Here is a 22,150-nt window from a genome sequence, read left to right on the forward strand (position 1 = left end):
AATATATAACAAGAATATGGGCATTAGTAGAAGTATTCTGATAGTTTACTTGACCTTAAATAGCAATTAAACAATGTAAAAAATATTCCAATATGTATTCAAAATCTGACTTACTTAACGATTATTATCAAAGAGATTTAACATATTAAAAGTACTCCTAAGAAATTGCCCCAGTGCATATTATATTTATGGATTATTATGAGTACTCATGCATTCTTGTGAAAGTAAGGTTTTATTGTTGTCACTCAAATCTTCCCCATTTTTATTAATTTTTAGATTATTAAATGATGGAAATATAATGGCGTATTATAAAGTAAAGTACGAGGACTTAACATAAGTTAATGTTCATACTCTCCATTTCTGGCTAGGTGGTGATGTTTCACCCAAAATAACCTAAGAGATTTCAAGATCTCTTATTTTGACATTTCAGCCCACACACACTCAAAGACACACTGAGCATGTTATTTCGAGGACAGTAATTGGTCTTCACGGTCTACTGTGAGTAATAGATTTATTAAGGAACAGTTGCTCTGGAGTCAGTCAGTTGCTTTGCTTTGACACAGTGAATATGAAGACATTCTTTTACCGAGACAGCAAGTGTGTCTGTTGTAGTAACATTTCAAGTTTAGTATGCACCATCTGTGTTTGTGCCACTTTGTTCATAATCTGTTCAGTCACGTTGAAAGCTAGATATTAATACAACATATAATTCGTACTTTGTTCACAGTGCAACGTGTACAGTAAATCAAGATTCCATAAATATATTACATCTTTTTTTACAGTATACATACAGTATTTTTCCCTAAATAAGTGCATTCATACTGATATATATACAAAAACACATGAAATAAAATAAAATAACCTCAGTTAAAAATGTTTGGAGTGACTAATACTGAGCAGTTTGCGCAGTCTTCGTGGATCCCTCTCCTTGAGAGTCCGCCCTCTCGTTCTCCATGTGCGCCTGCACCGACTTCCACAGTGCCCTGATGTTCCCCTCCCCAAAACCCGTCGCCCCCCTTCGCTCTATCAGCTCCAGGAAGAAGGTGTCCTCGGCAAAGATGGGCTTGGTGAACACCTGGAGAAGGTATCTGGAAACGGAAGATAACATGGTGAGGACACTTTTGTTAGTCTTACGTGATCCTGAGAAAAATATTGATGATAACTACACTACAAATGATTTCACAGGAGATGCATCGCAACTTATGGAGAGATCATGCCCGGTCCAACTTCCAGGTTAACCTTTGTTTTCCTGGCTTTCATTGCCAAATATAATTTCTTACATTTTTTTTCATCAGTCTTTTTTTTTTCTGTACATATTCCAAGTTAAATGGGTATCTACCACCGACCTGGACAGAAAAACCTGACATCTTGTCATGGACAACACTGATTTAAGGCCAGTTGTTTGGTCAATAAGTATATAATATAAAAACGTTCCATAACCGCCTGAAACTGAAGCTAGCTCATAGAGGTGTGTGAGATCACAGCTCTCTATTGCCTCTCACTTTTTGTTTTCTCTGGATTCTGTCTGTGACGAGGGATCCTGGTGCAGGTCTGTGTCCAGGAGAATGCCATGCTGGGCCAGCATCTGAGGGTCGTGTCCTGCCTCCTCAATCTCCTGCTGTTTTCCAACCTGTCACAGCACACGGGATAGGTAAAAGAGTTGAAAACCTCAGTAGGAGAGGAAACATTTGCAATAATATGATCAGTACATGTTATAATCCATTGTTAAATATAATAACCAGCCACAGAAAGTGCTACCTTAAAAGCATACATTTCGATGAGTGAGGAAATCCAACTGAAATCATACAGAAAGTCAACGAAAATTTTTTGTAAGGTGTTCTGTTGGAGGAAATGAAGCTGAGAGGTGTTCGAGACCCTAATTCCAAAGTCTTTGTGAAACCTGGTTAACAGTGATTGACCGGTCCTAACCAGGGTGTCTTCAGGTATCAAACACTTGATTTTGATGCTTTTTAAGACTTTTTTAAGATCGTTTTTAACAAAATTTAAAGGCATACCTTTGGACAAAACATCAAGAACTGCAGGTAGTTATTTAAAAAAAGGTAAGCGCATATATAAAGTAAAAAGAATTTAGTTTTGGCTTCAGTGGTTGTTTAAAGACTTGTAACATCAATAATGTGGACACTCATGCAAAAGAGCTTGAATCATTTTCACAAAAAGAAATTAAAATATGGATAAATTAAATGAGATAAAATCATTTGATACAAATTAAAATGTAACCCTATTTAGGGACTTTTTCAAAATGTGTAAAATTGAATTTCAGCCATGTTAAGGACCTGTAGACTCCCTGCTCTCTGTAGACTGGCCTTGGTGCCTGGTGATCCACTTTAAATTGGTGGACTGGACTGTGTGTGTTCATTTTACATGGTAAGCAGAACATTCATGAGCCAGAGCAGCTCTGCAATTTCAAGTTTGAAAAGGTGCAGAGTTTAAGAATTGGCCATCTGTTGAATTTATACTCAAAAAAATAGTTTGTGCAGCTAGCAGTCCAGACTGGGAACTCAAGGTGCTGGAAAAGTTTTGATGTTTACACTGCTAGAAGCGGATATTTGAACCAGGATGGGCCGGGGCTAGCTGGTTAGCATGCTAAATGTACTTTGCAGCACAATACACAGGAGTCATGACATCAAAACTGTTATTCCTTCACATTCTGTTGATAGTTTTGTATGTTTACAACCAAAATTCTTACATATTGCACCTTTAAAGACAACCCTGATCTGTCTTGTGTACATACTACAGTATCTTTTGCGAGTTGCTGAGTAACATGTGGGCAGTTTCTTCCATTTATCAAGACACTATGAGTTTATTTATTATGGTAAATAAGTAGTTTTGCAGTTCTGTAAGAGCCAGTCAAACCTCAAAACAAATAGCTGGAGCGTATTAAAGTAACCGCTGGCTGCTGTTAGCTAGTTAGCTCAGTTAGCCGTGTAGCTAGCAGTCCAAACTGGGAGCGCGAAGCACCGAAGAGGTGTTCGTTTTTACACTGCTGGCACAGGATATTTGGACCAAGACAGGCCTGGGCTAGCTGGTTAGCATGCTTTATAAAACAAATTACATAGATATTTTAATGATTTTTTTTCCTTTTTTATAGTTTTCACCAAAATTCTTACATATTGTACCTTTTAAGACAACCCTGATCTGTCTTGTGTTGTGGTGTAACACGTGTTGGCGGTTTCTTGCATTTATCTCGTCAGTATTAGTTCATTTGTTTTGGTAAATAAGCTGTTGTGCAGTTCTGTAAACGTCAGACAAACCTCGGTGTAGTAGGCAAAAGGAGGGGAGAAAAACTGAACACCAGCTTCAGCCATTGTTTGTGCAGTAGAAACAATATCCTTTGTGTACAGCCCAATGTGCTGGATCCCTGGAGACCTGTGCTTCTCCAAGAAGGTGTCAACCTGATTCCTGCCTGAAATGAGCGCAAGCACACAGTGAGACAGGAGTTGTACTATCATCAAATATGGCAGAAATTAAGTACCTCCAAAGATGGGAGTGGCTGCTGTTAGTCACCTTGTTCGGGCAGAGATTCTGCAATGACAAACTTGCAGTCGGGTTCTTTTTTGTCCACAAACGGGAGGGCGATGCCCGCTTTGCTGCATTTCCAGTACTCCATGGCGGTGAGCCGTAGACCAATGCCCTCCTGGTTTATGACAAAGCCTTCGTCCACATCTTCATTACTGCTCAGAGGAACAAAAAACAGTCATCTTTAACAATGAGATCAAGTTAAATGAATACAGAATACAGCTTGAAACCGATAGTCTCTCACCTCTCAATGAAAAACCTCTTGAAACCAAAGATCTTCTCATACCACCCCATGACCTGCTGGGTTGTTTTCCTGGGACATGCATAAGTGATGTGATCAAAGTGTGTGATAGGACAAGACGTGTCCTCTTCTTCCAAGCTGCAGTCCTTTCCAATCACATCAAACCCAGGCAGGAAGCTTCCCTCATACTTAGTCCTGTCAATCAGCGTGTGGCACACATTCCCCACTATAGATTTAAGCACAGAGTAGGTGACATGACCACTCTCGTCCCGAACAGTCGTGGGAGGCACCAGGAAACTGCAGCCCAGATGGCGCAGAGCATTGAATGACCTTTCCACATCCTGCACCTCGAAACACACGTTGCACACAGTGTCCACCGAGAAATGTGGGCTGACATCGTACAGACATCTCGTGGAGTTATCCCGGTTGTACTTCCCCACGGTGACCCGGCGTGGATCAGGTGAGCGTCTGTCTTCATTCAGCCTCCCTCTGCTCTGGCTCGGTCTCTCATTCACGACGAAGACCGCGGCTCCTTTCCTCAGAGCCAGCTGTCTGGACTTGTCGGTTAGTCTGGCAGCGAATAAATTAAACTTGAACTTAGAGACGAGGTCGTTTGCTAATTTCTCCGCGTTAGAAACGTGGAGCGAAATGTGGTGTAACCGGCTCAAGTAAGCTGCCATGTTTGGATGTGACGTTTGGGCAGGGGGCGTGTCCAACGTGACCCCTGGCCTTTTTTTTTTTTTTTGTATTGTCACTGTGACACCCATGTGATCATATTTTATAATATGTGTATATGTTTATTTTGTGTGCGCGTGTTAATATATCGAATAAACACTGTGCCGACATTTTTAAATAATCAGTGATGTAAGTAGAGGTCAATTAAAGGTGACAAAAAAATAAAACTCTTTTGCATTTTTACAACAGAATGCATGCTTTTCTACACACGAAGCCCCATTTCTGTTTCTTCCTCTTTTTTTTCTTCTTCCTTATATATACTCTATCAATTTTATTGCGTACAGCAGTTGAATTCATAACGAGGGCTTGCTAATTTATGACACACTTTCTGCAAATAAAAAGCCGCGTAAGAACAGTTTAATAGACTGAATTTATTGTCCACAACATGTGGAAAAATGTTTTATTTATAAAATCAAACGCCGTGTTTCATCACATTAACCGCCTTGAGTAGCGAGGCCTTTAAAGTTCCCGCTAAGCTCGGATATTTCTGAATCGTTTGGTTAAACACACACGCAGGATGTGCTATTGAAATGCTGTCTGGAGTGCAGACAACAGCAACTACAGCACGCGTGTGAGCAACATAATGAAGACTCGCTATTCCCTTTAATATGAAATTTCCCAGTTATTTTGAACCTCTCAAATACTTTCCGTCACTGCGGGTTGTGGTATTTCCGACGGCGATGAAGGCAACACAGTACTTCCCTTTTTATCCAATCGCGTTGAGCGCTGCGCCAGATGATTGGTGACGAAGGCAAGCGAGCGTTTATTTTGGCTCTGCTACTCGTTTGTCTCACTGTCGCCGCCATTAAACAACACGGAGGCGATGTAAACCATGGAGTGTCGCGGATTTAAAACATGATTCGGGGACTACGGAGGCTCTGCCAGGGTGTGGTTTATTCCGCGACAGGTTAATGTGTCCACGAAGGTAAACATGTGAGAGAGGAAAGGGGTCGAAATAACTCGGATTGGGAAAGGTTTGACAGAGCAGGAGGAGGGGGGGAGGTGGTGGGCTGTACAAGAAGGGTTTGTTGTGGTTTACAGCAGCACTTGAGAAACGAGCGGAGCCACGAAACGGTAAGAGTTTAACATATTTTTCCTAATATATAATAAAAAATGACATGTTCAATTATTTTACGTCTTATTAAAGGGTCGTCAACTGTAGAAATTGACGGTAGCTATGTCTATGCTATGCGGTTAGCTCGCCAGCTAGCAAGCTAACACCAAACACTGGACATTATTACATGGTAACGCAATAAAGCTGCCCGTCATGTGAATCAAACCCAGGCTGTTAATCACACATTGTTATGGTAATGAACAGCTGGCCTGGCAGACAGTCATGGTGTTTCAATATTAACACAATCTCAGGCTGCCGTTGTCATTGAAGATGCCCGACGAGATGTAAGTTAGTTCACAAACTGCTGCAACACGTACTATTAAATCTCCTCTTTTGATTTATGTGTTTAAAACACAATGTTAGTGTTTTATATTTATTGACCTGTAAGATAAATCACAAACGGTGTTCATGCCTCACATCTAACTAGATTTATCATCATCCAAAGTGATCCACAATGACGGAACAGAAGATAAAGTGGGTCTGTGACTACTGCACCTATGAGAACTGGCCCTCTGCAATCAAGTGCACAATGTGCCGTGCCCACAAGTCAAGGGGTCCCATCATCACAGAGGAACCTTACAAGAACAGCCCCGATCTGGACCCCAGTCCAGAGTGGGATCCCCCCAGAACTGAGAGTGGCAGCAGCCTCCTCATCTGCCCTGACTCCAGTGCTCGGCCAAGAGTCAGGTCGTCTAGCATGGCTGAGATTGCTAACAAGTGGTCTTGCCAGATATGCACCTACCTGAACTGGCCCCGGGCCATCCGCTGCACACAGTGCCTGTGTCAGCGCCCGAGGACCAGCAGCCCCACAGAGTCCCCCCAGACATCAGGCTCCAACGCAGGCTGCCGTCCTGCTGTCCACTCCCCTGTAGATACCTGTGAGGAGTACAATGACAGAAACAGACTCAACACCCATCAGCAACACTGGACATGCACAGCTTGCACTTACCAGAACTGGCCCAAAACTACAAAGTGTGTGGTGTGCGACCACCCCAAGCCCAACAACCTGGAAGCCATAGAGCTGGCCGAGTCCGCGGAGCCGACACCTATGATCAACGAGCAGGACAGGGCCAGGTGGAGGGGCAGTTGCAGTGGCGGCCTGAGAAGGTCCCCTCCTCTGCCCAAGAGGGAAGACAATATGAAAATGGACTTCCAGAGGATAGAACTCGCAGCAGGAGCCATGAGCAGCAAAGAGGAGCAAGAGGTCGACTTCAAGAAGCTAAAGCAGATTAGAAACCGGATGAGGAAAACGGACTGGCTGTTCCTCAATGCATGTGCTGGTGAGTTTTATTACTTGTCATTCCTACGGGAGCTGAGGGGATTAAGTATACAGTCAGTCCACAACAACTTTGGGAAATGCCAAAGATCCTTCCCAGCTTCTAAAACGTTCGGATTTGCAACATTTTTCTCTTTTATATCAATAAAAATTGTACATGTTGTTAGGTTTTGATTAATGGTTAGACAAATCAAGCAATCTTAAGGCACCATTTTGGGCTCTGAAAGCTTGGGATGTCATCTTTCACACATTTTGACAATTGGGCTATATGAAATTGTCCATCAATAAATTGACAAACGAACCATTGGCTTGCTCAAAATAAGAATAACAAAAAGATACAGATTCAGTTTTTAGATTCCTCGGCGTTCCATAGTGATGATAACAGATATTGAAAGTATTTATTGGGCTGTGATTATGTGTGAGAACACTTTCACTCTCATTTTCCTCTGTGGCTCTCCTGAGTAATGTTAATGGTACAAATAATCTATACTCTTGTCCCATGTGTTTTCTTTGTAACAACACTTCTATTGTCACACCAGCTTTTTGTTCCCTCCCATGATGTCATGCTCTGTGATGACAAAGCAAAGTGCTCCAGTTAGAGGCAACTGTTGATTGTTTTTGTCCCAACGGCAAAACGTCTCGTTTCCTCTTAGTTCTGTTTTTACTACAGCACAGATGGGGCCTCACCCTGCGAAGGCCAAGGCTGCATAGTAGTGTGATGTTTTATTGATGATGACAAAATGTCTCGTTGTTTAGACTCCACGCATATAACAGTACAGCAGGAATTTAGCAAAATATGAGCTTGGCAAGGTCTCTGAGAAGGGTTTAATTTCACAACGTTGCGCTTTCAGGTGGAAAATATCGACTGTAGCGAGACGACACTGATCATCAACAAAGCTTAAGTGATGCTGAATGGCAGCATAATAAAGATGTGTTACTAAATGGCTAGTAGGAACTTGATCCAAGTCATCAGTGAACCTGTAGCTGGCCTTGCTGCAACACTGAGAGTGTCTTTGAGAAACTGAGAGGGTGTGAGTGTTTCCCAGCCGGTGGGGATGAATGAGCCGTCTGGGCAGCGCAGTGAGACCGGAGCCCGCAGAGCAGAGACTCTCCTGGCTTGCAGTCAACAGACCCTGTAAACACTGGTGCTTATGTGCTGACCAGGGGCCTCTAGGAGGCAAAAATAGCCTTGACAAGACATGAACACCAGTCAACAAAAAAGCAAAAAAAAAAAAGCATGAAGGCAGCACATGATCACTGTCCTCCTGACCTTTGCACCGATTGCCCTCTGCAGCTTGTTGTGGAGTACAAAACATTACACTTATGACAGTTTTTTTTTTTTTTACCTTTTATCCTACATCTACCTGTTATGGACGTTTCCAGCCTTTTGATTTAATGTCTGCTTTTTTATGTCACACCACGTCAGCTGACTTTGTTCAGTTATGCTCTTCAAAGTGTTTGTCAATGGAGGAAGTGCCTGCACATTACGGCCAAGCCAAGCACTTCCTCAGGTCTCACAGCTTGGTCTCACTTTGCTCTACTGTTTCCACACATTTCTGCTTTAGTGTTATTTCAGCGCTCTATTTGGGCCAAAGTCAGACGAGCCCATTGATTCGACGTTCCCCCAAAAGGAAGCAGGCTCTGTTTGTGTAATATTGTTCTGTTGTTTCATTGAAAGACTAAAACCGCTGAGTCTTGCAATGGCAGATGTTTGTCTGTATGAGAATATTATGCTACAGTATCACGTTGCTCATGATGTTGCGTTCAGGTTATGTGATTAGTGCGATCACAAAAAAACATTGTGTAGTAGCTCTGTGTTCGCCTTCTGGAAATGATGTTGCTGATCAGCTGAATTTTTATCTGATGGGCTTAAAACAGATGTCAGCCATGGTTACAAAATTCTGTTTGTAGTGTTTGTGGTTACAAATATTTTCAACACTGTGTAGGCGGAAGTATTGTCACGATACTAGAATTTCTAAATACCTTAAAAAAAAAACAATATTCGATACTACGATTGCTGCTATGAGAAATAATGGCACAGCATAGAGGGCATAAAGTTTTAGATTTTTATGAAAAGATACATCTAAGAAGGTTTGTGTAGTGTGTGTTCAGCACAATGGCAATTAAGTTGATTTGCTTCTGGAGGAGGCGGGGCTGTGTGGGCACTGCAGGGGTGCGTGTGTCGACTTGCTGTCGGAGAGAAGGGCAAGAAAACGCAGCTGCTACTGGTGTATCAATACTGCACAAAATTTGTATTTTATACCTTTTTGAGTTTTCAGAATCTATTTTTTGATATAACAATGTTTTGCAGTGTCAATTATTTGATTTAGTTTAAACGACAGCACAACATTAATATCTGTTCAGATGGTCACTATGTCTGAATACAAAAGGGTTATTGTGGTCCACAGAATTGACACCGGGATCAATGTTTATCTTTCACTTGGAGAAAGACTTCTGTGGTCAGGAATGCTGTCATGTTGTAGTCTTTGTAAAACCTGGAGGGAGAAGGTAAACATTCTGACAAGCTAGTTTTTCCACCAGGGCCTCATGAGGCATCCTAGTTACAGAATTGTTAATTACACACTGTGTGACTATTTGTCATGTCTGATGTTCAGGATGCACCTTTTCTGGCTGTTTGGGCCATTTTGGGACTGATATTTTGTTAACAGATCCTGACATAAAAGGTTTTTAAGATTTTTAGAATGAATCCCCATTTAAGTCCACATTATTTACATTGCAGATGGCAAATAAGAAATTGATGTATGAAGATAATACTTCAAACAGCTGCGAATGCTGCAAGTCCAAGTTCAAGGTGCTCTTGAAGATGAAATACAAGAGCAAGTTTGATAGTTTCGGAAGCTTCACAGCAAAACAGCTGAAGTAGGTAGGGACTGAAAAACCGAACTGAAAACGAAAAATTATTAAACTGCCCCATACAGCCCCCATTTACACTTTTTTAAAGCTTAACTCTTCAATGTAGCCGCTGAGCTAAAAGTGATGGTGCACTTGCATCCTGTCTGAAGTGTGCGCAAAAGCTTGACCACTTGTTGAGGGTGAAAACCATGTTTCTTCAAATTAATTTGGGCTCTCTGGGCTTCCTGAGACTTGGATTGTGTGGTACAAGCTGTATGAAGCCTTTTTTATTTTTTGTTTTAAAACAAGTCCCCATCTACTTCCTTGGTTTTGGAGAATGCTGCAACGCTGTTTTGCAGTGAAATTCCAGAAATGTTATGTGGACTACATAACGTCACCTGACTCACCCAAATCATCAGTTTTGGGTGAACTTGGCAAGGAGAGACGCCAGCATTCTTTTATTGTTGTTGTGGCAAGGAAAGGGAGGGAGTGCTATGACATGGAACACAGGTCTCTGGCTGGGATTGAACTGTGGACAATGTGGTTTGGTGGTAAGCGCCTTAACCATTATGCTATTAGGACGCCATCACCATTTATTTTGTGCACTGCGATCGTCACCCTCTAAGAAGAACACACTGCGTGCTGATGCTGCTTCAAGCCAACCTGGTGCTGTTGTAACAAAGTGCCAAACATGAGAAAATCAAATCGGCAACACTAACCGAGAGAATCTTTTCCATTTCACCAACGTGTTTCGGTGTAAGGCCTTCATCTGGATGGTTTATGCAATGTGAGACCCCGACATCAATGGCACACTCAAGCATACTTAATGTTGACACTCTCATTGTGGAAACGCTCCACATATAAAGAGTGGACGTGGACAGTTTTGACTCAAACCAAGCAAATAATTGTATGATTTATAATTATATCCTTGCAACATATTCTTGAGGTCTCCAGCAGGGCAGCAGCTACCTTCCAGCCAAAATCATTTGGCATCAATTTACGTATCTGTGTTCACTCAGCATGTGTAAAAGTAGACCGGGCGTTCTTGGCATCCTCCAGTGCAGGTTCTCTCAAGGTGACTGTCCTTGGGTGATCATCCTCACATAAGCGAGTTGATTAAAATTAGCCAGCGCTTCAGTGTTGTGTTCTACCTATCTGCTTTTCATTTTCACTCCTAACAGATGTTGAGACTGCTAGCTCCAAAAGGAGGGGGAGGACGCTAATCTGCACAGACTGTCCTCTGTTTGAAACAGTTCTCTGATAGCTCTGCATCATAGGCTACACTGCCCTGTCTGTTTGGCGATGTAGTAGCCTGACAGTGTGATAACTGTTCTCACACTGGGTTAGCTAGTGGCTACATCTTTGAGGTCATCTGAATTGTGGATTGACGTCATGAGCTAGAGAGCTCTGCTCACTCTGAACACTTTTTGTGTTTAACTCTTTTCCTCGAGTTTCCTGCATTTGTTATGTAATTTTAATATAAATTGGTTGTGACTGAGAACAGTGTGATGTGTTAGCACAGTTTTGATGGATATTTCTGGTGTTCTTTCATCGAGCATGGCAAGCCGTCTGTTACATCTCGTTTCTATTACAAGCAAGGACATGGAGTTGGAGCTGCTCCAAGAGGCAGTCTAATCCATTTACAAAGAATCGGCCTGTTTTAAAAGGATTCCCATGTCTTTCTACTTTCATTTATTTTCTTTGCAGATGTGTTTGAACAGGGAACATGAGTGTTTGGCATAGTAGATTCACATACAATACACTTACTTAAACTAATGCAGTCTAATACAGCGGCTATGCGACAGATATTACCTGCGTTAAGGTCATTATGTACAGTTAGTGTTGAAATTGTTTTATAGAGATGTTGAGTCAACGTTCTGGTCAATTTTGAGGTTGTATTTTGTCGTGATGACGAGTTTATTGTAGTTGTTCTCCCACATTGATTTAAATTCTATGTCTAATAGAGCTGCAAGGATGAGTAGAATAATTAATCGCCAACTATTTGGATAATCGATTAATTGTTTTAGTCAGTTTTAAGCAAACATGTCAAACATTTGCTGGTTCCAGCTTCTTAAATGTAAGGTTTTGCTGCTTTTCTTTGTCATTTATGATGGTAAATGAAAAGTCTTTTCATTTGGACTGTAATGGGCAGATTAATCGATAATTAAATAATCATTATTTGCAGCCCTAGTGCCCAATAAACTAGCAATGACAGCAGGGGTTTGTGTACTTGCAGCTGCCCTGGATTAACTGTTAAATGTGAGTTGTTTTCTGAACAGCACTGTTCCTTCTTCCTTTAACATAGATTGTAAACAATGTAGTTGTGTGCCACTTCCATCTAATTTCAATAGGACATGAATTCCTGGAAAAGTGACTGTGTGTATATACAGTGACTGATCCATTTTTACACCAACATTTCTGTCCTCTTTTTCTGATCTTCCTTCCTCCCCGGGCTGCAGGAGTGGTAGAGGGAGACCTGGCGGCAATAGAGGCCTACAAGTCGTCCGGCGGGGACATCGCCCGGCAGCTCACCGCTGACGAGGTGCAGCTCCTCAACCGGTCCTCTGCGTTTGATGTAGGCTTCACCTTGGTGCATCTGGCCATCCGCTTCCAGAGACAGGACATGCTGGCCATCCTGCTTACAGAGGTAGGCGTCCTGATAGATGTAGTCTGTCTGGAAAAATGTGCCATTAATGTACTGAACAAGTTGTCTCTCTCTACACACATATTTATGCACACTAATTCCCCCCTAGTAGAATTAGCAGTTTAGTCAGATTGTACATTTTCCTCTAGCAAGACTTTTTTGAAAAGTAAAATATAATCTTGGGACTTCGTTTACATGCAATATACAAAGTCTGACAACCAAATTGGTTAAGTTGGACAAGAAAATGTCAGAAGTTTTCATCTAATTTTGATGCCATTCTGTGCTTCTTCTAGTCAACCACGTCAGTCTATAATTGTTCTGCGCCACAGTGGACGATAAATGCAGATGCCCGTAATGCCTATAATTACAGCAGAAGTGCACTTTGAGGATTAGGTGGAGGATTAGCCTGGCTGCAGTCCTCCTGTCACTGGTTCCTAATGGACCTGATGCCACAGAGCTGATGTGGTTTGCAAGGAGGGCAAGCAACGATTAGGAAAGGCACAGAGGGCTGCACTCTGAAACAAGTCACTGAGTTTTGCAGAGAAAGATGGCCTCTTCACTGTGAATGGCAGAATTTGATCCTTAGTATAAAAAATGCGTGCAACATGTATGACATTGTATTTTAGTTTTTATTAACGATTCTTAGCTAGGCCATTCATATCACCGAGGCCAGACTGAATATTAGAAAGGGCAACTGTATACCACAAAACACTAGACGGCACTACAAAATTCAACCAGAAAATTAGAACCTACATATATTGACATACATGCATACATATGTCTTTTAGGTGAACCAGCAGGCAGCTAAGTGCATCCCCTCCATGGTGTGTCCCGAGCTGACGGAGCAGATCCGCAGGGAGATCGCAGCCTCGCTACACCAACGCAAAGGAGACTTCGCCTGTTACTTCCTCACTGACCTGGTCACCTTCACCCTGCCTGCAGGTACCTGTGATATCACTTTCCTTATTGGACTTGTTTGCATATGTGTAATCTAACACCTCCTTAGTTTATCCCTTAATTAATTTAGCTTCATTGGCCCCACTGTAGCCTCAATAAACATTTCAAATTTTGCAACATCAACCCAAAAACAGTCTCTAACATATTTCTTTTTTTAAGTTACTCACATAAAGACTGACATTGAAAACTGCAGGGTACATTTACTCTGCAAGGGTAGAATAGAAAAATAATCAATTTTGTTATATTTAGGATTGTATTCATGCTTAAATTTCATGCACATCTGTAGGATTTTCCTCTGTGTAACTGTGCAGCACTTCAAAATGTGATCTTGAATGTTGTCCCCGTCACTAGGGGAATTGGAGGAATGACGGCTCGCCTTGTTGTGCGGCATTGCGCAGAGAATCAGCAGCTCAGTGTCCCGTCCCTGTGGCGTCATGTCTTCACTGAAATGACATACACTTTGCTTTGTCAGAGCTACCAGTTGTGTTTCTGATTCAGAGCTTCCAGTGCTGCTGGGATGAAAGATTATGCAGGCTTCACTGATAGATTTGAATTTATTTTTTCTCTGCTATGCCAAGTATTTCTTTGCGGACAGAATCTGGCCCAAGGCCAGCTGCAGGACGCTCTCTCTCTGTTTCTCTCTCTCTCTTTCAGACAAAGCCAGTGCCATTCACTATTGAGCCAGAGAATAGCCACCAGTGTTCTGGCTTTGTGTGTGCACAGTTCAATACGCACAGAAACACAACATGCTGTACAGAGCTTGTGTTTACAGTGTGCCATTGACAAAATGTCAGCCAGTGAATGGAACTGCAGAGAACATCCCCTCTGTGTGTCATTATTGTAGAGTTTCCAAGTTGCCCTTGGTGCTGTGTACCATTAGCTTATAATGAGCATGAAAACATAATATCTCTCCCATGTGTCTTTGCAGATATAGAGGACTTGCCGCCTGCTGTCCAAGAGAAGCTGTTTGATGAGGTGTTGGATCGAGATGTGCAGAAAGGTACCCAAGATTTATTCATGCACGTATCCCCAGTCTTTGACTCACCAAGTGGTATCGAAGTGTTAATTTTAAGGGTGCTTTGTATGGAGTTCCAGGTTGTCAGGGCATAGAAACTAAAAGCAGTTCTTCCAAGCTCAGAACACACTCGAGGATTACCTGTGATTCATCTTCTGGCTGTGACTTTGGTCTAAAAACCAACAACTGCTCATTTTGTGTTCTTCCAGCCAGCTTACCACCTCCTGCTTCATCCTCCACACCCTCTCTAATTAGGTTAATTGAGCTGACTGTTTTCACTCCCTCACACGTAACCAACTACACACTCCCAGGACTACACTCTGACTGTATCAGAGGAGTCTTGTGACCCATTTAAGCCTCCATAAACTGGGTTGCTCGGGAGAAGTGTTCTGACTTTTTGTTTTTTGCACAGGAATTAGCTGAGGTCGCAGAAAAGTGTGTATAATAATATTACAGGAGGACAGAAAAATGCGGAAAAGCAGGTTAGGCGATGCACATTTTGTTTCGACTAGCTGCAGCAGTTGCATGTCTGAAGCGCTCAACGCAGCATTTCTCCATCCCATGCTGAGTTTTTGTGCACAGATTAAGGACTTTCAGCTTTTTCGAGTGCTTTTCTTCCAATCCCCCTATTTAATTCTTCTCATATACCCAGTAATATTTCTTCATTGGTCAGCTGAGGTGAAAAATGCAACCATCGTCATGTTTGCTCACCAAAAAAGTTTCATCTACAAAATCCTCTTCCCGTCTCTCTTGGAGAAGTTCCCCATTGGTGTTCTTACCGCAAAGTTTGACAAAAACAGAAGGGTTTGAATTAGTATTGACTGAACCTGTCCTCTTATCGATGGTCTTACCCCACACTCATGCATTTTTCCTGTCTGTGAATAGAGTTGGAAGAGGAATCTCCTGTCATCAACTGGTCTCTGGAGCTGGGCACACGGCTGGACAGTCGTCTGTACGCCTTATGGAACCGCACAGCTGGAGACTGTCTGTTGGACTCAGTTCTTCAAGCCACCTGGGGCATCTACGACAAGGACTCTGTTCTCCGCAAGACCCTCCATGACAGCTTGCATGACTGTTCCCACTGGTGAGACTCTCAAACCTACACAGTCCCTATGGTCACTTAAATCCAGGAAACATTTGTATTACTTGAAATAGTGTCACATCAAGTGAGTGCGTAATGTTGTATTGTTCACGATAATGTAAAAAAAAAAAAAAGGTAGTGATAATGGCCATGTTCCGTGTTGTCGACATGATGATGTCCTGCCATTACGCACAGCAACTACAAGTATTATTATTTAGGACTATAACACCCACTCAAACTTGAAATACTGTAATATATTCTCTTAGTGATCTGTAGGAACTGACTTCTATCATTATGAACATTAAATTTCACTTTGACACATTGTCTCCGCACAACTTCCCCAGTTCTCATTTTCAAAAAGAGCAGTGTGTGTCATCAGCATAAAAGAAAGTGGGCGTACATCCACTTTACATTTTTGAAGGAAATAAAACCCTAAATACTGAGAAATGTAGCTTGCACCAAACTGGATTTGACACGTTAAAGGTGCATGTTAAAACTGTCCACATGTCGTGTTCATACCCCGAACAAAAAGGGGGCAATACATCACCAGAGTAACCGCTAACTGCTGCTAATTGTAGCTGCCAACTGTAGCTGCCATTCGCGAGCAAGGTAGCCCAGCTAGCCGCGTAACTAATGCTGCCACTACCTGCCTATGAACTGTGAGCTCGAGGCTATGGGCTAGCTGGTTAGCATGCCAACTTCAGCAGGTATTTCTGCTACACAATACATAGACATCTTTGATATATGGTCAAGACTGTTTTTGTTAATTTTGATTAACTTTTGAGTGTTTTAGACTAAAATTCTTACATATTGCATCTTTTTTTAAAAAGAAAAAAAACATCTCATACAGAATTACCATAGATATGCATGTCCTGAGTGATAGTGTAAGATAGGGTTTCCCTGGTTGTCTGCAGCCAGTGGATAGTCATGACCTGCTGGGAGTTCAGTGGTTTTGATAATTAGACCCGGAGGTTCAGTGTTGAAGCATTTCCTCTGGATGTTTTCATGCTTCCCTCACACAGTCAAATATAGGAGGTTTGATTACTTGGTGAAGGAAAGACATGAAAGAGATGTTCTCCTTTTAATATGTATTGCAGTAGGTGTGAGGATGGTTGTTTATTGTGTAAAACTAGATTTCTTTACTCTTTTTAATAGTGTTTAGTCGTCTAAATCCAGTTGTTGGCTGTTGATGTGGTTATCATTTGCATCTGATTTTAACATGAAATGCTGTACTGTAACGTTTTATTTTTTTTTAGGTTTTACACACGCTGGAAGGAGTGGGAGTCTTGGTACTCGCAGAGTTTCGGTTTGCATTTCTCCCTGAGAGAGGAGCAGTGGCAGGAGGACTGGGCGTTCATCCTGTCTTTGGCCAGCCAGGTAATTATGAGGTTCCTTCTGGTTTACTCACTTCCTTCCTCTGGTTCATTATCAATCGAAAGAAGGAAAATGGCTAGTGCGGTAAGTCTATAAAGGGAGTGTGTGCTTCTCGTAAATGTGTTTTGATGATTAGAGAGTAATACTTGGAAAATTATGCATATAAATTGATACATTATCAAAGGAAAATGGCAGGTTTACTACCAAGAAGATGGGTGTTTTTAGGTTGTTTGAAATTCAGAAGTTAACCAATAATAGACACGGCACCAAGTTAATTATTTAGTGACTGCTACTGTGGTTTAGAAGATCATTAAACTGCCTGGCACACATTTAGAAATGCTGGAAGTTTTTCTTTATCCTCCTGATCATTGTTGTTGTTGTTGGGGGAGAAAGTAAACGAGAAAATCTTATGTCTCCTGCTTAAGGCCCCCTGTGGATTTTTCAGTTATTTTTACTTTCAGTTTTTGTCACACATTGTGTGTGAACTCTTAAAGCCCAACACACAGGTTGAAAGCATTTCTTTCTTTAAAAACATTTGTAAAGCTGGTTTTCTTTCTTTTGTTTCTCAATCAGTCAGTCTGGCACACACATTCACATTACTGTCCTCTGCAGTCGACAGGAATGTGTATCACCGTCTGCATACATGCGCTTCCTTATATGTGTGCTGGTGGAGCATGAGATATAAACCAAACAGGGACATGCTCATCAAATATGACTTCACAGCCTCACTAGCCGTCAAACAAGGTCCATTTAACTTTCTGTAAGTTCACACCAGCTGCGGTCATACTTTGGATATTAATTTAAAAGTTCTGTCACGTCCTGTCACTGCAGTTTTGCAAGAGCCATTTCTAATTGGTCTAAATGAGGCCCTAGAGACCTGCAAGTTCAGTTTGCTTTAGAGCATGCAGACATCAGAGAGGCACGTTTTAAGTGTATGATCTTCATAAATACTCGTCCGCTAAAACTAGTAACCAGCACTGTAATGTAGAAGGTTTGAATATGGAGGTAAATTTTAACCGTTTTGTTTTTTAAAGGTTTAGGAATATGCTTTAATTTGAATGTAATCCTCCCTTTCAACATAATCTAGAACTATAGCTACACAATCACTCATGTTAACCAAAAGTCTTTTAAATATTTGAGATGAAACGATGCCGTCACCATATTTGTTTGAAGTCTCTATGTTTTAATGTGGGCAAGAATTAAGTCGGCATGATCAAAACATCCAATCAAAGTCGATGTGAATAGCTGGTAAATTAAACAAAGTGACAATATACATCTGTAAACTTGCAGTTGCATTTAAAGCAACATTATGTAGAAATTGGCATTTTGATGTGATGATAAATGATAAAAATGTTGCTTGAATTTTACTTTTAAAAAGCTGTACCAACCCCTGCCTTGTGGACTGTGTGTGTGTGAATGACGGGGAGGACATAAGCAATTAAGATAGATCCCCCCCCTAAGATGGAGCTGTAGATTGACAGCTCATCTGCTTGTCTGGCACGCCTGCTGAAGCAGCACTCCTTCCCAACATGTGACCGTGGGATTACAGGCATTTAGCAGAGAGCCACTCCACCGGCAGTATAAACAAACACACACGCAAAAGCGACCATGTGATAACCTCGTCTGAGGCTTTGACAGTGGTGGAGAGATGAAATCCAAAGGATAAGACCGGCCTTTTTATATCCCGTCAAGTGTGGATGACTTTGAAGCCCCCTTTTACCATGAAATGTCATTGTAGCTGTCATACATTTAAAAGCAGCATGCAGCCCGCTTTCTGCTTATTCAGATGGTACAAGTGATGATTGGCATGCAGACGTCCTCAGAGCTGCTGTGTTGCAGGATCACAGTGTGCAGGATGCTCCGTTTTGCAACATGATCACAGTACTTGGCACCCTCAGCTCTTGTCACTATTTTTAGTTCTGTTTTATTCACTGTACAATCAGGGGGAAGTCTATACATTTACTACTGAATGATGTGTGTTTTTTTTTTCTGTTTCTCTTTCTCCTCCTCTCAGCCCGGGGCCAGCCTGGAGCAGACCCACATTTTTGTTCTCGCACACATTCTTCGCAGACCGATCATAGTCTACGGAGTGAAATACTACAAAAGTTTCCGTGGGGAAACGTTAGGATACACTCGTTTTCAAGGTGAGCCAGCAGAGAATTTAACAGTCATTAACATGTGATTCTCTTTCAAAGCATTTGTTGAAACAAATTACACATTACTCTTGTGGCATTTGGGTGGGGTTGATTTACTGTTCACAAACCTGGCTGGGAATCAGTTTTAATTGAAATGACGTTCTGCTGAAGAAGTAGTCCCCATAAAAAACGTTCTTAAGTCATTTCTCAGTGCTACCACCTCCAATGAGTGTCTAAACTACACATGACTCCATTGCCACCAGACTCCCTTTGCAGAAAGAGAAATGTTGATATCATACAACATTCTTCATTCAAATTGCCAGAAAAACAAATTAAAACTCAGCAACACCATCTTGGTCCTCTTTCCACTGTTCCAACAATCACCAACTCTGGTAATTCGGTTTGAAATAAACATGTTATTCACTGTATTAGATGTGAAAATATTGTAAGAGGAGCGAGGGGGTTAACTGGCGTGTAAAGTCAGAATATTTTCACATCTAGCACGATGATTAAGGGTTTATTTCAACCAAACTAGAGCTGGTGATTGTTGGAGCAGTGGAAAGATGATAAAATTACTGTTTTCTGCAAATGGAGTCTGGTGGCTTTGGTGAGCGGCAGCAAAAAAGATGTTAATCTTGAACAAAATGGTCCGTCTCTGTAGGGATCTGTTCCATAATGCTGTCAGACACTTAGACTAACAACCGGAGCCTGTCGGGGACAAAAACAAACTCTTTAAGTGGACATACTTTGACAGTGTACAATTCCCCTCAAGGATTACATAGCAGTCCAATTTGTGGCTGCCAGCTGTGGCAGTCTCGCTCAATGATGGACCAATATCAAAAAATGTTTAACCAGTTGGTCACTTAGTTACTTGGGCTCACTCAGTGAACTATCTGTACTTCTAAAAGCCTTCATTTTATCACGGAGTTTGGCTTCTCACTCCGTACACGTACAACAGGAGATGATTTAACGCTCTGGAGTCGTGCTCACAGCCTGACGGTTGCAAATAAATTCTAGGGCGAGCACAGTCTGTTCTACTGATAACCTGATGACTCAACACATATCTATTCAAATCAAGGTGCAGTCTGACAGCTCATCATACCCAGTAATTGTAATGGGTGCCTTAAAGGAGCCATAGCTTTAGTCTACATTGCACACTAAGTTTCTAGTGAGTGTTGGTGTGTGTTTGGAGCAGGAAGTGGGCCCGGCGGAGGTTAGAGGGCTGAGGGAGGGTGCACTCCTGAAGAAGCACAGCTCCAGGCTGCACAACAGAGCTGCCCTCTGCTCACAATGGGCTGCTTGTTTTCAGACGGCTGATTCGCAGCCATTTCTGATGTCAGGTCAGATTTGAGATGGCGCTTGGCCCCGACTAACATCCACACACTCTGTAATTTGAGCACACAGCTGCAGGGCCAGTTTCTACCCAGGTGACTCTCGTGACATGGTGTACGGAAGCTCCCAGCTGGTCTGACTTGCTCTTTGTGTGGTTGTGTGTGGTTTAGGTGTGTACCTGCCTCTGTTATGGGAGCAGAGTTTCTGCTGGAAGAGCCCCATCGCCCTGGGCTACACGCGGGGCCACTTCTCGGCCCTGGTGGCCATGGAGAACGACGGCTACGACAATCGCGGTGCAGGCGCCAACCTCAACACTGACGACGACGTCACGGTCACTTTCTTGCCACTGGTGGACAGCGAGAGGAAGCTGCTGCACATTCACTTCCTGTCTGCACAAGAGGTAGGAACTGATGTACAGATGTGAAGCTAGCTAAATCTGGGAATTAATAATCATAAATCATAATTGAGTAAATGTACTTACTTACTTTCTACCTCTAGTGTCAGGTAACCACACATTTCTCCCGGCATGCAGCTGTGAAGTAGATGTTTGTGATACATAACTGTGGTCGCCCTTAGCTTCGCATCTCTAACACGACTGCATGTTTTGTGCCTCAGATGGGCAACGAGGAGCAGCAGGAGAAGCTGCTGAGGGAGTGGCTGGACTGCTGCGTGACGGAAGGAGGCGTGCTGGCGGCCATGCAGAAGAGCTCCCGCCGCCGCAACCACCCCCTGGTCACCCAGATGGTGGAGAAGTGGCTGGACAGATACCGTCAGATCCGCCCCTGTGCCTCTCTGTCCGACGGCGAGGAAGAGGAGGACGAAGACGAGTGAGCGAAGGGCAGGCAGAGACGAGAGAGAGAGATGAAGCTCTTTAAAAGACTGGACACTGCAGGCTCTGGGAGAGTTCCTTACTATCTACATTTCTTTTTTTTTTTTTTTTCCTTTCTCCAAAATGTAAATCTTTAACTTGTAATAATGCATGTGTTCTGTGAGCTCTGTGATAGAAACAAACCCAGCAACGACATCCAGAATCCTGATTACTGCTCCTATGAAAGCACATCATGTCCACTTAGTTTGCCTTCCTGTTGCCAGATCTCCTTTTTGTTATCAAGGTAATCATCTCGACCTGAGAGAAAAACTAGAACATGTAGGAAAATATACTCTATTTAAGGAAATCCCGAAGCTGCACTAGATGAGAAAATTTCATTTATTGCCTGACAGAAATTTTTTTGCTTAAAACTGAGAGGATGCTAATCCGTCTGTGTGTATGTTAAGGTTTAAAGAGCACCTGTTTTTCCCTGATCGCCGATCCCCTCTGCAAACCCCCTCCCTTCTGATGTTGGATTTATTTATTCGTTTAGAGAGTTAACGCGCGGAGGCGATACCTTTTTGTTCGGCCCCCCGTTTTATCTGTGTTCCGTTTGATCCATTCAGTCTTGAAGTATTTTATTTTGCACAGATTATACCTACATTCTGTGAGGGGGAGGGGGAGAAAAAGGACGTACAAGTTTACTGACATTTTTACGTGTGATTTAGTCGCTCATTGTCATGTTTAGAGTGGGTGGTGGTGATGCTGGTGGGGAAAAGAGAAAACCAAACACTCTGCCTCTTTCTATAGAGTGCATTAATATTAAATTTGACTCACTTGCATCCTCTTTGTTGCAGTTGTTTTCTTCTTCATGTGATGTTTGGATTAGAAAAACCACTGACGTTTGTGTTTTGACTGGAGTTAAGTAGGACGCAGCTTCAGATAGCAAAACACACTGCGTGATGGTGGATGGGAGTGTTTTAAAATTTGATTAAGCCTGCGTGATAGTTGATCACACACATAAAGACGATCAATAATGCTCACACCT

General features: G+C 42.3%; 2 protein-coding genes across 4 annotated transcripts; one reads left to right on the forward strand and one right to left on the reverse strand.

Moving 5' to 3' along the window:
• Positions 1-494: 494 nt before the first annotated feature.
• Positions 495-4,465, reverse strand: hpdl (4-hydroxyphenylpyruvate dioxygenase-like). The gene is made up of 5 exons (XM_073489281.1): positions 3,782-4,465; positions 3,526-3,692; positions 3,273-3,424; positions 1,503-1,630; positions 495-1,088 (listed from the first exon to the last, which is right to left on the reverse strand). Exons 1-5 carry the CDS (start codon positions 4,456-4,458, stop codon positions 887-889), a joined length of 1,326 nt encoding a protein of 441 aa, XP_073345382.1. The 5' UTR covers positions 4,459-4,465; the 3' UTR covers positions 495-886.
• zranb1a (zinc finger, RAN-binding domain containing 1a) lies at positions 4,217-21,944 on the forward strand. Of its 3 annotated transcripts, none has more exons than XM_073489280.1 (10): positions 4,217-4,238; positions 6,073-6,907; positions 12,216-12,403; positions 13,189-13,342; positions 14,286-14,357; positions 15,258-15,456; positions 16,710-16,830; positions 18,842-18,971; positions 20,465-20,694; positions 20,910-21,944. In XM_073489280.1, exons 2-10 carry the CDS (start codon positions 6,082-6,084, stop codon positions 21,123-21,125), a joined length of 2,136 nt encoding a protein of 711 aa, XP_073345381.1. In that variant the 5' UTR covers positions 4,217-4,238; positions 6,073-6,081; the 3' UTR covers positions 21,126-21,944. The 3 variants fall into 3 exon arrangements, with proteins under 3 accessions (XP_073345381.1, XP_073345379.1, XP_073345380.1); XM_073489278.1 differs by lacking the exon at positions 4,217-4,238 and adding an exon at positions 5,248-5,587; XM_073489279.1 differs by lacking the exon at positions 4,217-4,238 and adding an exon at positions 5,294-5,587 and having other exon boundaries at positions 6,055-6,907.
• Positions 21,945-22,150: the final 206 nt, after the last annotated feature.

Source organism: Pagrus major, chromosome 20 (assembly GCF_040436345.1).
Source record: "Pagrus major chromosome 20, Pma_NU_1.0".
Classification (NCBI taxonomy): domain Eukaryota; kingdom Metazoa; phylum Chordata; class Actinopteri; order Spariformes; family Sparidae; genus Pagrus; species Pagrus major.

What these genes read in the sequence shown, in the direction of transcription:
- hpdl (XM_073489281.1), bottom strand. Translation starts at nt 4,458, where the DNA reads ATGGCAGCTTACTTGAGCCGGTTACACCACATTTCGCTCCACGTTTCT. An exon ending in CTTTTGCCTACTACACCGAG is followed by an intron (nt 1,631 to 3,272) that starts GTTTGTCTGACG and finishes GTGCTGTGACAG; the next exon opens with GTTGGAAAACAGCAGGAGAT. An exon ending in GAATCCAGAGAAAACAAAAA is followed by an intron (nt 1,089 to 1,502) that starts GTGAGAGGCAAT and finishes TTCCGTTTCCAG; the next exon opens with ATACCTTCTCCAGGTGTTCA.
- zranb1a (XM_073489280.1), top strand. Translation starts at nt 6,082, where the DNA reads ATGACGGAACAGAAGATAAAGTGGGTCTGTGACTACTGCACCTATGAG. An exon ending in TGGCCATCCTGCTTACAGAG is followed by an intron (nt 12,404 to 13,188) that starts GTAGGCGTCCTG and finishes TATGTCTTTTAG; the next exon opens with GTGAACCAGCAGGCAGCTAA. An exon ending in ACTTCCTGTCTGCACAAGAG is followed by an intron (nt 20,695 to 20,909) that starts GTAGGAACTGAT and finishes TTTGTGCCTCAG; the next exon opens with ATGGGCAACGAGGAGCAGCA.